The sequence below is a fragment of the Melanotaenia boesemani genome, chromosome 24, assembly GCF_017639745.1.
Source record: "Melanotaenia boesemani isolate fMelBoe1 chromosome 24, fMelBoe1.pri, whole genome shotgun sequence".
Lineage (NCBI taxonomy): Eukaryota > Metazoa > Chordata > Actinopteri > Atheriniformes > Melanotaeniidae > Melanotaenia > Melanotaenia boesemani.
Genome location: NC_055705.1, coordinates 8,785,264 through 8,798,478, shown reverse-complemented (window position 1 = coordinate 8,798,478; position 13,215 = coordinate 8,785,264). Strand labels below are relative to the sequence as shown.

At 41.3% G+C, this 13,215-nt stretch overlaps 1 protein-coding gene across 1 annotated transcript; it reads right to left on the bottom strand.

Annotated features, from left to right (window-relative positions):
* Window positions 1-5,853: 5,853 nt before the first annotated feature.
* Window positions 5,854-13,215, bottom strand: atp1b1b (ATPase Na+/K+ transporting subunit beta 1b). Its single transcript, XM_041978572.1, has 6 exons — window positions 13,006-13,215; window positions 10,191-10,319; window positions 8,761-8,916; window positions 8,478-8,662; window positions 7,413-7,496; window positions 5,854-7,333 (listed from the first exon to the last, which is right to left on the bottom strand). The coding sequence occupies exons 1-6, from the start codon at window positions 13,094-13,096 to the stop codon at window positions 7,073-7,075; spliced, it is 906 nt and encodes a 301-aa protein (XP_041834506.1). The 5' UTR covers window positions 13,097-13,215; the 3' UTR covers window positions 5,854-7,072.

Genomic DNA, 13,215 nt, shown 5'->3' with positions numbered 1-13,215 from the left:
ACATCTTGACAGGGACAGTGAGGTTGAAGTTCTGGATCCAGAGAGTCTCCCTGCAGCTCAGTTATTCATTTATTCTCATCAACATACACTGAGACATCCTCTGCCTTCACCTCTAGCCCCTTTCCTGCAATCAGGTGAAGAAACAACAGGAGAGACTGAACCAGATGGTCCAGATGGTGTCAGCCTCAGGGTTCATGAAGGCCGGCTCAGAAACAGCCATGTTGCATTCTGCTGCACCTCTTCAACCTTAGTCTGAGTCGGGAGAAAGTTCCCGTGCTTTGGAAGACATCTTGCTTTGTCCTGGTAACTAAAAAAAATCTCATCCACCTGTTATCAAAGTCCTGAACAAACTGTGATTGGTTAACCTTCCTAGACTCATTACAGTTTGCTTGTCGTCCTGTGTTGTGGTTAAAGATGCCACCATCTACTGACCTTGGTGATCCCAGTTATTGCTTTAGTTTTTTGCTTTGCTGTCACAGATGCTGTACAGTTTACTGCAGGAGAGCTGCTACAACATTTCTACATTTCTTCCCCTGCCTCTCGTTAACTTGATGTTTTCCAACAAGATCATTCTAGGAAAAGATTATAGGTCTTTTTTAATTATTATTCAACCCAATATCTCTACAGTAAAGCTTTCATTTATGTCTCTTACATCTAACACCTCTTTCTACCACCCTCCTCACCATCATTATACTATTACAGCCCCTATAATAATCATTTAAAATGTCCCAACAGCATACAAAAAAGGAAGCTTCTCTGCACATAAATAAACTGATTTCCAGTGGGTGTTTGAGCAAGTCTGTATGTGCTTTGTCTGGGTTAAAATAGTTTATGGGTTTTAAATGAATAAACTCTCAGTAAAATGCACAAAACATTCCAGTCAAACGTGACATATCTTCTATGAAAGATGAGGTCCTGTCCATGTTTCACTGCAGACTGGTGATGCAGGACTGCTGCCCTCTGGTGGTCAGATGAGGTAAAACTAAGAAGGACAGACAATGACTTTGATCCTTGCACAGAAAAAGGTACAGAGATTTTGTGAATTAGCCATAAAGTACAATGCTTTTCTGTTGTACTGAAGAAGCTCACCAGGTCACATGGCATTAAAAACTCACGGCTGCTCCTTCTTCTTATTTGTCAGATTATATCTTCTTTTCATTCTTATTTTAACAGGTGATATGGTTACTCTCCAAATTCAGACACTAGTTTCCCAGTCTCATCCTGGCAGGTTGCTAGCTTCATGCTGTCTAAAAGGAAAACATTTTCATGTGGAGGATTATTTTTTGTCCTTGATCAAGCTTCACCTCATCTAATGACATTTTATTAGTAGAAAAGGAGTTGGAAAGCAGGACAAAGACCCGAAAATAAATAGGAACAAGCCAGGCGGGCAAAGATTAGACAGAAAAAAAGTAGTTTAAGCTGCAGGGAAGTCCATAGTATATGAGGCTATATGATACCCGGAGTGTGTGGAAAGACAGGGAGCCCCTTTGTTTTCTCCCAAGAATTTATCCTTGTTCTCCTAAAGAGAAAAAAAGAGCCATTTTTTCTTGATGTTCAGCAGAAGTCAGTGGTTATTTTCATCATCAATGACAAGCTATGGGAAGCATATTTCCTTCCTCCTTAAAAAAATATATTTTTAGATTATTATTCGGTTTTATTTAAAATATTTGTTCAGAAAATATTAGAAAAAATATTAATATATTTTTACTAAATCAAACAGATATTTATTTTTTAAATAATTTACATACAGTTAAAATAGTTTTTAACTTTTTATTTTTAAAAGTAAAAATTTTCTTTTAAGTCATTTTGATACTTTTAAACTATATTAATAAATATTAAAAATATACTTTTTATATATTCACAAATCACATATTGTTTAACTTAGAATCATCCTAAATGCATGCATCTTAATCCAAAATCATAAAAACCAGGCATATTTGAGATTTTATTTTTAGAAATCAACATTAATATTTTTATTTAAAACATTTTAAATACATTTAAATAATCAATGTAAAAAAAATACATGTAGATGATATTTTCTAGAATCATCCAACGTGCATGTCTTTGGACTGTGACACGAAGTTCAGGGAAAATAAACCCAGAACAAACCAGTGGAGGTCTGAACCAGCACCTTTTTTCCTGTGAGGAGATGGTACTTAATTCTTGTTTTATTGAGCTCTATAATTCAGGAGAACAATCATGTGCATTTTCATTTCTCCAGTGTAAATTCATCTGCATGAATTGGTTAAAATGCCACTCAAAGAGGAATTGGTTTGACCTTCCTGCCATGTCGCTGCACTGTCCTTCTTACCCTGAGAAAGCCCAGATAGTCTAATTTAATGTCCCAGAGCGCCCTGCTGCACAATCACCAGATCACCCCCATTTATATTGCTCCTTACAGCGTCTGCTCTATGTTGCATTTCATGTAAATATTTGACAGCTGTTTCATGAAGCCGTTGGCCTGCTCAGCTCTGGTCCGGCTTTCTTGGAAACCCTATCCCTTCTGAAACGGCATCCCCCCTGCTAGCTGCTACATAGCGGCTACCTCCTGTAATTACATGCGTCTGCAACTGAGTCCTGCTGCCAGCTCGCTGAGAACAGAACGAGTTCACAGCAACAGAAACTGTCCCTCACTCTGCTGCTGCTCTCCAGCCAACAACAGCTCATTCATTCATCTCTGAGCCCAGGACGGAGATGGTGAAGGATCAAATGTTGCAATGCAGAGAGAAAGACCTTACAACCTGGAGTTAGGCTGGAAGATGGAGGAATTAAGCTTTGAAGATGTAAGTAAGTATTATGAACTCGGCTCATCCAGCCTCTTCTAAGTAAAGCTGCTCGGCTTCTTAAAGTTGGATGGTTATTTAGTAATCTTTAAGTCCTGCCACAGATTCTCAGACTGAGGGTCTGGGTTTTGATTAGACTAATGCAACACGTTTAAATGTTTCCCCTAAAGCCACTCAAGTGTTTCTTCAGGAGTAGGTTGAGGTTATTGTCCTGCTGGAAGGTGAACCTCTATCCCATAATTTAGCTCCAGTAATCCATCAGTTTTGACCGGTGACCCAGTCCCCATAGCATGATGCTGCCACCACCATGCTTCACTGTGGAGATGCCTTCCTTGCCCAGTCAGAGTTTTGATGGGGAGTCCTCTCTTGGCAGGTCTGTTATGATGTCTTATTCTTTAAATTTAATGATGATGGATTAAATTATTTGGTTTGTTCTTCTCCACAACTTTGTCCTTGGCTCGTCTAGAGAGCCTCTTGGTCTTTATGATATTTCTTGATTAGCATTTTTTCGGAGTCTGGAGGTTTCAGAACAGGTGGACACACCAAGCTTTTTATCTAATCATGTGACTTCTAACTAGTAGCAGGGCTTTAAAGTAAAAGATGATGTTAGCACGAGGTGAGACTACAGAGATTCCACAGGAAGTCCATCTCCTCCAGGATCAATATGTGCCATTGCCTGAAGATTTGCTGTTTCCAAGCACAGCCTCAAGAGCAATAAGGAAGATTCTACTACAGAGGCAGCCTAGAAAAACTGGACAGGTTTAAAGGTCCTTAACCCATCAGCAGGACCAGTATCTGCTCTCTTTGTGCAAAGAGGGACAGAATTTACTGCCACAGGCCCACAGAATGACCTAGAGTAGGTCATTGGTGTGAATGTTACTGAACCAGCAATCAGTTAAAGACCTCTTAACAACCATGGGGCAAATATCAAGAAGCCGTGACGACTTCACGCTGAAACCGAAGGCTTATGGCCACAAATGATGCCTTAGGGACGACTCATCTGCACAAACATCCAGGTTACCGGGATAGATGTGAACTACTCCCCAGCTGCAGCACCACCTGCTCACTGACCACGCTAAACCACAGTACAGGGAAGAAAACTGATTGGATTAACATGTGGTCTGATAAGCAGCTTTTTTGTTTTTGACGAAAGGTTTTAAAATATCGTGTAGCAGACTTTGATGACCCCCCACTGATTCACTTTGGGACCTGGTTTGAAAAATGTTCACTTTCAGGTTTTCATGTGAACAAAACATCCATATAATAAAAACTTTCAGTGGATTCACCTCAACTTGTCTCCATGTGGACCTAGGCTTCATTTTAACTATCACACGGTCTCTGTACAGTAAAAGCCTCGCAGACCGGCTGTCCTGTGGTTGGTGAACCCTCGCCTGGCACCGTGACTGCAGCCATGGATCACAAGAATTGGAGCTCCGCCACATTCGCCTGATCTAAACCCAACAGAAAACCTCTGGAACGTCATTTTTCAGTCCATCCAACCCCATCAGGTCGCAGGTCAGTCTGCCCAGGAGCTCAGTGAAGATCTGGTCCAGATCTGGGAGGGTCTATCTCTGGACACCTTCCATCATCTCATTAGAAGTCCACCCAGATGTTGTATGAAAAGATGTGGCTCATAAAATCTACAGAGTACCATTCTGAGTTGCTGCAGTGAAATTTAACAAGTAGCCTGCGTCATTTTTCACTTTGATTTTCAGGGAGTCTTTGAACTCAGCCCTCTGTAGGATGATCATTTCCATCAAACGATGGAGATGTGGTATCCTCTCATTTCTAACACATCACCCAGTCCACATCATTTTAGAAACCCAGCAGAAATTTTTCCACGTTGAGACAGTTTGAGGCAGAGAAAAACTTCCTGGACAAACCAGTTTAAGATGATGAATGTAGGACATTTAAGCAGAATCATGCAGGAATAATTCCTCCATCTAAAAACAATTAATGAAGCAAACAAACAAACAAACATACAGTAAAACGTCTCAGTATCTCAACAACTTGTCTTGTGTTTGGTGTCGTCTTGGTCTGATGATGTGAACAGTATGATGACGAGGACTCTTTGGATAAAGCTGTTATTTAGTGGTCCATTCGTGGTTCAGATATGTCTTTTGTTTTTGTTTTGTTTTTACTTTTTACTTGTTAGTAAATCAGCAATAAGTACTCTTAACCTCTTCTTGACTAGACCCTCTGTACAGGGGGCAGCATGAGATACACTTCATACCCCAAGCTTTTACATGGGAATGTAAGAAATCCATGAGAACATCTCTGTCCACGTTAGAGCTTCTGCTAATTTCTCCACACAAACTAGGAGTCACATGATAGCAGAGACTGCTGGTTACAAAGATGCCTGTCTCATCACTGTGGGACAGAGGCTTATATATATGTTATTTTATGATCAAAAAGTTTGATTTGAGCTCTAAAAATCTCTGCTGTGTTCTCCTACGACTGCCTTCGGTTGAAATGTATCATGAATGTGCTGCTGGTTTCCATGGAGATGAAGGAGGTTTGATAGTGAAGGATGTTCCTATCTATCTTGGGCTTCACTTCTTCCTCATGGTGTTTCTAAGGTGAATGTGGGGGCTATGCCTGGATTCTCCTGGCTGATGGAGGCTGATGGGTTTTAAGAGATATTTACCTGGATAACACCTCTAGTGAAACACCTGCTTAAGTTCACTTTTAAGCTTCTACTATGGCACAGTTCCTAATCAGACATGACTTTACTCATTCCTAGATCAATCGGGCTGCTGTCCTCTGGTTTTCACTGAAAGTAATGTGGTTTTCTTTTAGGTGGAGATAACCATTTACATTTTCTAAGGTATTGAATTTACTCCAACACACTGACACATCTTCTGTAGTAATCTCACAAGATTATACAAACAGCCCTTGCAGCTGTGAAGATTTACTTTTGTTTTGGAGTCATTTCATAGAAGAGGCAGTGAAGGTTATAATGTATTTTAGGTTCATTCTGACATCCAAAAAGCCAAATATCCTTACTTTTTTTTATTAGCATAATTATATATTTTTTAAAAAAATACATGAATCACAACAAGAAGCAAGATAAAGGTTCACTATGACTTTATTTGTTTCCATCTTTGATAAAATGACAAAGTTGGGTGAACTGATGTCTTGTTGAGCATTTTACACCAACATTAGATCCTATGGAATATTTAACATACCAGCATAATTCATCTACAGTCAGAGCTCTGCAGGAGCTCGAATCTTTTCATGAACTGCGTGAAATTATTCTGCCTGTTACTTGTTCAGTCTACTCCTAACTACATTCATGGCCATAACGCAAATGAAGAAGTTAACCACAGAAAGTGTTTAAAGGCGAGACGCTGATGTTAGCACTTATTAAGATGACATTCTTTAAATGAGAACCGCATTTCCTCCGACAGACTCTCTTCTTCAACTCAGCACTTTGGTATTGCATTTATACATTACATTGCAAAGAAACAAAAATGTACATCTGCATAAATATAAAACTCTTTCACCATCTTTAAAATGGTTCAAACATTCAGTGACACCACAATGCTGTGATAAATCCAGCAGAAAAAAAATGAAATGGTAAAAACTTAAGTTAGCACCGTTACCCTTCAAGCAGGCCAAAGTGTCTAACAGGCTGGACACACAAGTCTACATTCAAGGCAAAAAAAAAGGCATGAAACCAAATAAAACCCTCTCACACATTTAAGTGATTAAAACAAAAAAAAAAAGTATCCCATGACCAGAAGTAAAAGACGAGAAAGAGGGGAAGCCATTTCCTGGAGTGCAGCCTTTCCCTTACACAGATCAGAGTGAACCAACCGTTTCCATCATTAAGTAAATGGGAGTGTGTGTTCAGACACAAGCACACCTAAAAATCTCTAAAAGCTTGCCGATACAAGAAGAGGAGGAGCAGCGTGGTTTGCTTCGGACTCCGAAAACTAGTTACTGAAACCACACAAGGCAGGGATATGCAGTTCGAGATACATCAGCTGGAATTACAGTCGTCAGTGACGGATGTCCCATGGCTCGTGGAAAAGTCATTTACAGCAGAATAAATATATATTTTAGGGCCTACTTTCCTCTAAATTAACTCTAAGGCTGGAAAGAGGTGGAGAAGCTAGACATGAAAGCAGACAGATTACACGTCGGTCCCTCAACAGGTTTTTTTTCCTTCGCATTTATTCAAGACTAGTAGTGATTGGGTTAGCGGTGACGATCCGCCCCTTTGCTTACATTATTAATGGGGATAAAGGGGCGGGGGAGATGAGGGGCAGAAGTCCTGACGACGGTCATAAATTGTTAATCTGGATCTTGATGTCGAAGCGTCCCTGGTATCGGTCCTTGTCGTTGTAGTAGATGTTTTCTCCAAACACTTTGCACTCGATGCGTAGTTCAGTGTTCTGGGTCAGGTTGGTGAACTGGAGCGCCATCAGTGGCTGCAGGTAGTGTGGATGCAGACGCTTGCCGTAGTACGGGTAGTACTGCAGGGGGAAGCCGCTGCCGATGCCGTAGTATTTGATCTCCCCGATTTTATCGGCATCCTCCGGTTTCTGGTAAAATCAAATGGGACTCATTTATGGAATCTTAAAGGATTCATCTTGAGGAAAAATAAAGGAAGAAGACGTTTACCTTGCTGGTGCAGAAGAGAGGGATCACATTGGGTTGGACCTTAGGTTGAGCATCCTCAGGGATGGTATCGTTAGAAGAGGGGGGCTAAACAAATGACATTTAGAGACTCAGTAACAGATGATGAAAGCTACATCAGCATGACTAGAATGGTCTCTAAAGGAGTCATCACAAACAAATCACAGTGGGAAGGTTTTGCCTTGAAATGTGTGTGTCCGTGTGTGTGTGTCCCGATGGGGGGGAAGCAGCTTAAGCTCCAGAATTTAAGCTGTGGAAAAAAAAATATCTCAGTTGTCTTTGCGACATGCTGAGAAAAAGCAGATGAGGCTCCTTCCTGTGTTGATACGATTACTGAATCTACAGCAGGAAGGACAAATCCGCCGAAATAAAGCAGAAACATCTGCTTTCTCATGTTTTACCACCACTTCAGGACATTTCAGTACTACAGACAATGTGTGAAACCAGCTTTAAAAGTGCAGCTTGTAACTAAATTAAAGGTCAATGACAGAAAAAATTACATCAATAAATAACATACGGTTTTATTCTCTTAAAATCATTCTTTTATATCCACTTGCTGTGGGTCCACATACATGGCAGCTGCCATATTTGTGCCACCATTTTTACTATGGAGTCTCTGAATGGACAAACAACTCTGTGTAAAGTGAGAATCCTCTGAGATGTTATACCTGCTGTTTGGGATAAGTAATGTATTAACCCTCCAGGACCCGTGAGACCATTAAAATCTTAAATCCGGTCATATTGGGCTCTACACTGCCCCTACTGGTTACTAAAATATTGCAGCTTCTAAACACGTGAATTTCTGCAGATGTGCACAAACAATGCTTCTATACAAACAAAAGCCAGGATAAACAGGGAATTCAGAGCAAGTATATCGTCGTCCTCAATGTTTGTCCTTAAAACTGTTCCCTTTTTATTTCTTTTATTATTTAATTCTTCTATTTCTAATGAACGCTTTAATGTTTTATGTAAAGCACTGTGAATTGTCTTGTACTAACGTCCTATACAAACCAGCCTTGCGGGTCTCCAAAAACTGAATTTCAGACATACCTTTGGACGGAAGTTGACGATCCTGTTGAGCTTCACGACAAGGCAGGGCTTTCCGTCCTTGAAGCCAAAGTCCTGGTCTTCAATGCCGGAGCAGGGTCCCAGCAAGGTCCGGGAGAAACGACAGGCCTTCCTGGTCCCCATGTCGCTCTCCAAGTCTCCTCGGTTCTTGTATTCCGCAGGCTCCTCTGTGAGGTTTGAAGGGGAGGAACACTAGTTAGCATCCACGTGTGATGATTTTAACTTTAAAATCGGTTGCATCTTGTCAGGTGGAGGTGAAACCTACCTCCACAATCCTCAAACTTCATCTGGTCCCTCTGTTTGTCGTCATCATACTTGGCCAGGAACTCCTTCAAAGCTTTGGTGTAGGGAAGGTACGTCTCCACGTCGTTCAGGCTGAAGCCCACCTCAGCTTTGTCCGACCGTGGGGTGTGTGACAAACCTGAAGACACAACATCACACTCTTTATGATCTGGGTCGACCTCTAACTAAAAATTCTGTATGGGGTCTTATACGAGCCCTCCTCATGTTTTCTGTGTGCTTCCTGGGGTGGGGGGATGATTTGGTCTACTGGCTTGGGGTCTGGGCTAGCATCTCTGCTGGGCACCTGACATCTCCGTGGAGGTGTCCGTGGTGCTACGCCTCAGAAAGAGGAGGAGGGGGAAGAGAGGGAAGGGAGGACATGCCATCACTGAGTGGTATACAACCTCCAGGGGACCCTGTGAATGCATGTGTATGTATGGACGTCTGTTTTGGATTGTGGGGTGACTTGTGTCTTTATGTTAGTATGGATGAGGTGGAAGTGTGGAAGGTTGTCTGAGTTGTGATTGTGGGGCTCACTGCCTGCTTGGGCTGCTCCCTCAGAGGTTGATGGGGGTCGTGTCCAGGGGCTGGTTGGGTTGGAGGTAGGGGTCTGGGGGGGTTGGCAGCGTTGGGGGTGGGGATTGTGGTCTCTGGGTTGCTTGGCCGGGAACGCTGGGTTGGGCGCCGACCCACAGTGGGTGGCTGTCTGGGCCAGGCCTTCGCTGGAGCGATGGGCTCTGTCCCTGACTAATGCATGGGGGGCTGGTACCTGGTGGGGCTGGTGGACCACTGCCTTTTTCTGTCTTTTCTCTTCCCTTCTCTCCTCTGTCCACCTTCGCATGTTTCTCCAGTCCAGCAGTTATGAGTAAAATAGGCAAGAAACATGGATAAAAGAGTCTGCTAAATGACTGTAGAAATAAATAATAATAATAAAGAATAACATTTAATCGCAAATTTTAAAGGCTCCTCTTGGTAAAGTTAATTTGTTCGCCACAATATGGCAGCCAGACCATCATGCTGCTGTCATGATGCAGGACAGAACAGGTTAAAAAACAAAAAAGCCTCATTCAGCTGGTTATGGTTCACACACTCGGCCTGGTAAACCCCAAATGGCCACGCCTGCCATGGAAACCAGGCCATGTGTGCACACACTGGGAAACCTTCTCTGGCACCATGATGAGCTGATAAATGAAGTGCTGATTACATGTACAAAGTAAGCATCTTGTCCTCTGACTATCCACAGAAAAAACAGCTACTTCATCAGGGTCTGATATACAAGAATTTTTACTGAGACTGAGGAAAAATGACCAGCAAGCTCAGCAGGATGGCTCCTCCTGATCCACGAGGTGAGCATGAGTGTGTAAAATTACAACAACTCAGCTTATATTTCTTTTTTTTTATATAGATTCTTACCGGGTGGGGCGACTCTATCCTGCCAGGTGGGCTTGTATTCACTCAGGGTGAGCAGCATGGCCTGGATGGTGCCGATGAAGATACCGGCCAGAATGCCGTAGAAGACGACATAGAACACCGTGATTTTGACTGTGTGGGAGATAAAGATAAAGAAAGTGTCAGCATACAGCAACAAAAAGGAAAAGCTGCAGGAAACGGGATCCATTAACGTAAAGAGGCATAAAAGGCTGCAGGATTCTTTACGAGCAGGTCACCTTCACGGCTGCATTCCCGTGGAGCAACGCCACAAACGCTGATAAGCTACACAATGAACAAAGTGTACTCGCTGTGCTTTATGGTCATTTTTCACAAGCGAACTTTCAACTTCATGAAAAGCTCAAATCACCTGGACTCACTCCTACAATAACAGCTTGTAGTTCACATTTAACGGGTGATTCAATCCAACGAGCCTCAGAAACTTGCTTTAAGTTAAAAAGAAAACAACCGACAGAGATCACGAACAAGGCATAAAAAGCTTAAACTTCACATGAAAAATTTACAAACAAAGTAGGACTTCGTCAGGTCATGGTTGGCTGTGGCTCCCACTGATGTGTTTTATTCATCCAACGAGCTGATTAACAGACCAGTGTACTAGTTTACTGGTCTGCAAACAAGGAACTGGTGTGTTTTTTCCATTTTTTTAAAAATTATTTGTGAAGTGCAGCACTTCAAAATCAAGACAAAAAAGAGGAAAATAAAACACATCTTGATTTTTATCCAAGTTAACACAAAAAGAGAAATACAAATTTAAAAAGTTTTAATTATAGTAAATATAAATCACTTTCCCCCCATTTAAACCAAGATGCCTGCATTTATTAGAAAATAAATAAAAGCATTTTAATTTAAAAATCATAATTTTATCAGGTCACTTTTTAAAACTTAAAATCAAGAAGCTCCACATTAATTAGAAAATAAATAAATTATTTTCTTATATAAAAATTTGTTTTTGTAGGCCACTTTTTAAAAACTTACAAAGAAGTTCTGCATTAATTAAAAATAAATTAAATTAATTAATGAATAAATAATTTTTAAATAAAAACATATGTTTATTGTAGTATAATTTACTGTCACTTCAAACTAAAATCAGGAAGTTCTGCATAATTTACAAAATAAATAAAATGCATTAATAAATAAATTATTTTTATAATTAAAAGTTATACTTATTGTAGGTCACTTTTTAAAAACTCAAATCAGGAAAATAGTTTTTGTATCTAAAAATTTGATTTATTGTAGGTTTATTTAAATCAAGAAGTTCTGCATTAGAAAATGAATAAATAATAAGAATATTGTTTTTCTGAAAGCTCTCACAACTTTTAGTGAGCAAGGCCAGCGAAACCACACCCGTCATTTAGAGCTGGAAAGAACTTTTCAGCAAGAGGAAAAAACAAGAAAAAAGAAAATAATTTTATAAATAAAAGAAAGAAAAAGATCATTTTAAAGCAGCCTCATGAGAACTAACACCAGAGAGCTTTAACCAAATTACAGATCCGGTGTTTACAGTAAAACACTCCTTCAGCAACCACAGTTTAAATAAGTATGCAGACAAAAGGAGGATAAACTGCATAAATCAGTTATTACAGCTGTCAAAACAGCTGCTAAACTTTTGTTTTTTTAAGAAAAGGGGACCCAGGTTATATACCAATTCAGTTTTACATCTAGTGCAGCTTTATCATCTATGCTGAGAAGCAATAAACATGGCTGAAGTGTAAATGTCCTTCATCTTCATCTTCAGTTCTTTTGCTGCATGAAGCAAAGTCATCAGGTCACAACAAGCTGAACTCATTCAATCACACAGCTTCCAGGCGGAAGAGCCACAGGATCATAATTATAATAAAAAGGATAATCTATCCTCCAATTTGTGGAATAAAACTAATAATTATCCAGGTGGTTCCATCCCGGACCGGATGCCATTTAAATCACAACCTTCAAGCGCAGCACTGCGCATGCCACATTCCCACACGCATCAGCACTTTCAGGTGACCTCAGAAGGACAAGTGACCCCTCAGAGCTGCGAACATCAGTCCGACCAGCTCCAGCAGCGGCCGCTTAAACCACCGGAGCCCAAGCACAGTTGTTTTTCACTCCAGGTGTTTGATGTCGATGCCAGACTGGACAGATGTGACATTGAAGGGAAAGGGAAAAGTACACGGGCATGCGCACTTCCGCCGCCGGAGAAACAAGAGAAGTAAAGGTCGAGCAAGTTAATCAGCGGTATTGTTCGTTTTATTACAGTGACATCTGATCAGAGAAACCCGACACGGATCGATGGTCTTCTCTCCGTTTACGAGCAGGCCTTGTCACCTTGACTCACCTTGGACTATGATGCATTTTTAACCCTTTAACCACCCGTTCTGTGACTACTAACAGACAACTTGACGTTTTGCCCAACAACAAAAACAGCTGCTGTGCTCCGACCGTTATCTCCGCAGTGTCGATGCGTCCTGCATCAACAATGGGAACCTGAACGCAGCACGAAGGGAGCATAAAAATAAACAGAAATTTCACCGCCGCTGGGCCTTTCAGTAACAATTAAATCAAGCTAATTCATGCGTGGACTGCGTTGCGTTCACAGACAGATATAGAGTCAAACTTATCTGGCACAAAATGACACAAAACGTTCGCAGCCTAAAAGCCGCAAAGTCAAATCAAACAGGTGGTTTGAGGCGCGAGGCGAACGGTGCGCACTTCTACAAGCGAGAGCGCGCGCTGACCATTCAATACCCCCCTTAAAAAAGGAAGGGGGGAAAAAAGCCGGCTAGTTGACAAACATACTCACACCAACTGCCCCCCGTACGGCCGAGCAGCTCTCCTTTCTCCGAATCCCACAGAAACTTCTTCCATCCGCCATCGTCTTTATTTGAAGGCATGTTGACTAAGGTCCACTAAAACAAATAGTTTTTTTTCTTATTCGGCGGACTCCCTCTCTCTTGCTGCTCCTGGCCAGGCAGGCTCTGTAGGAGAGGTAACGGGGGTGAATCCGATGAGG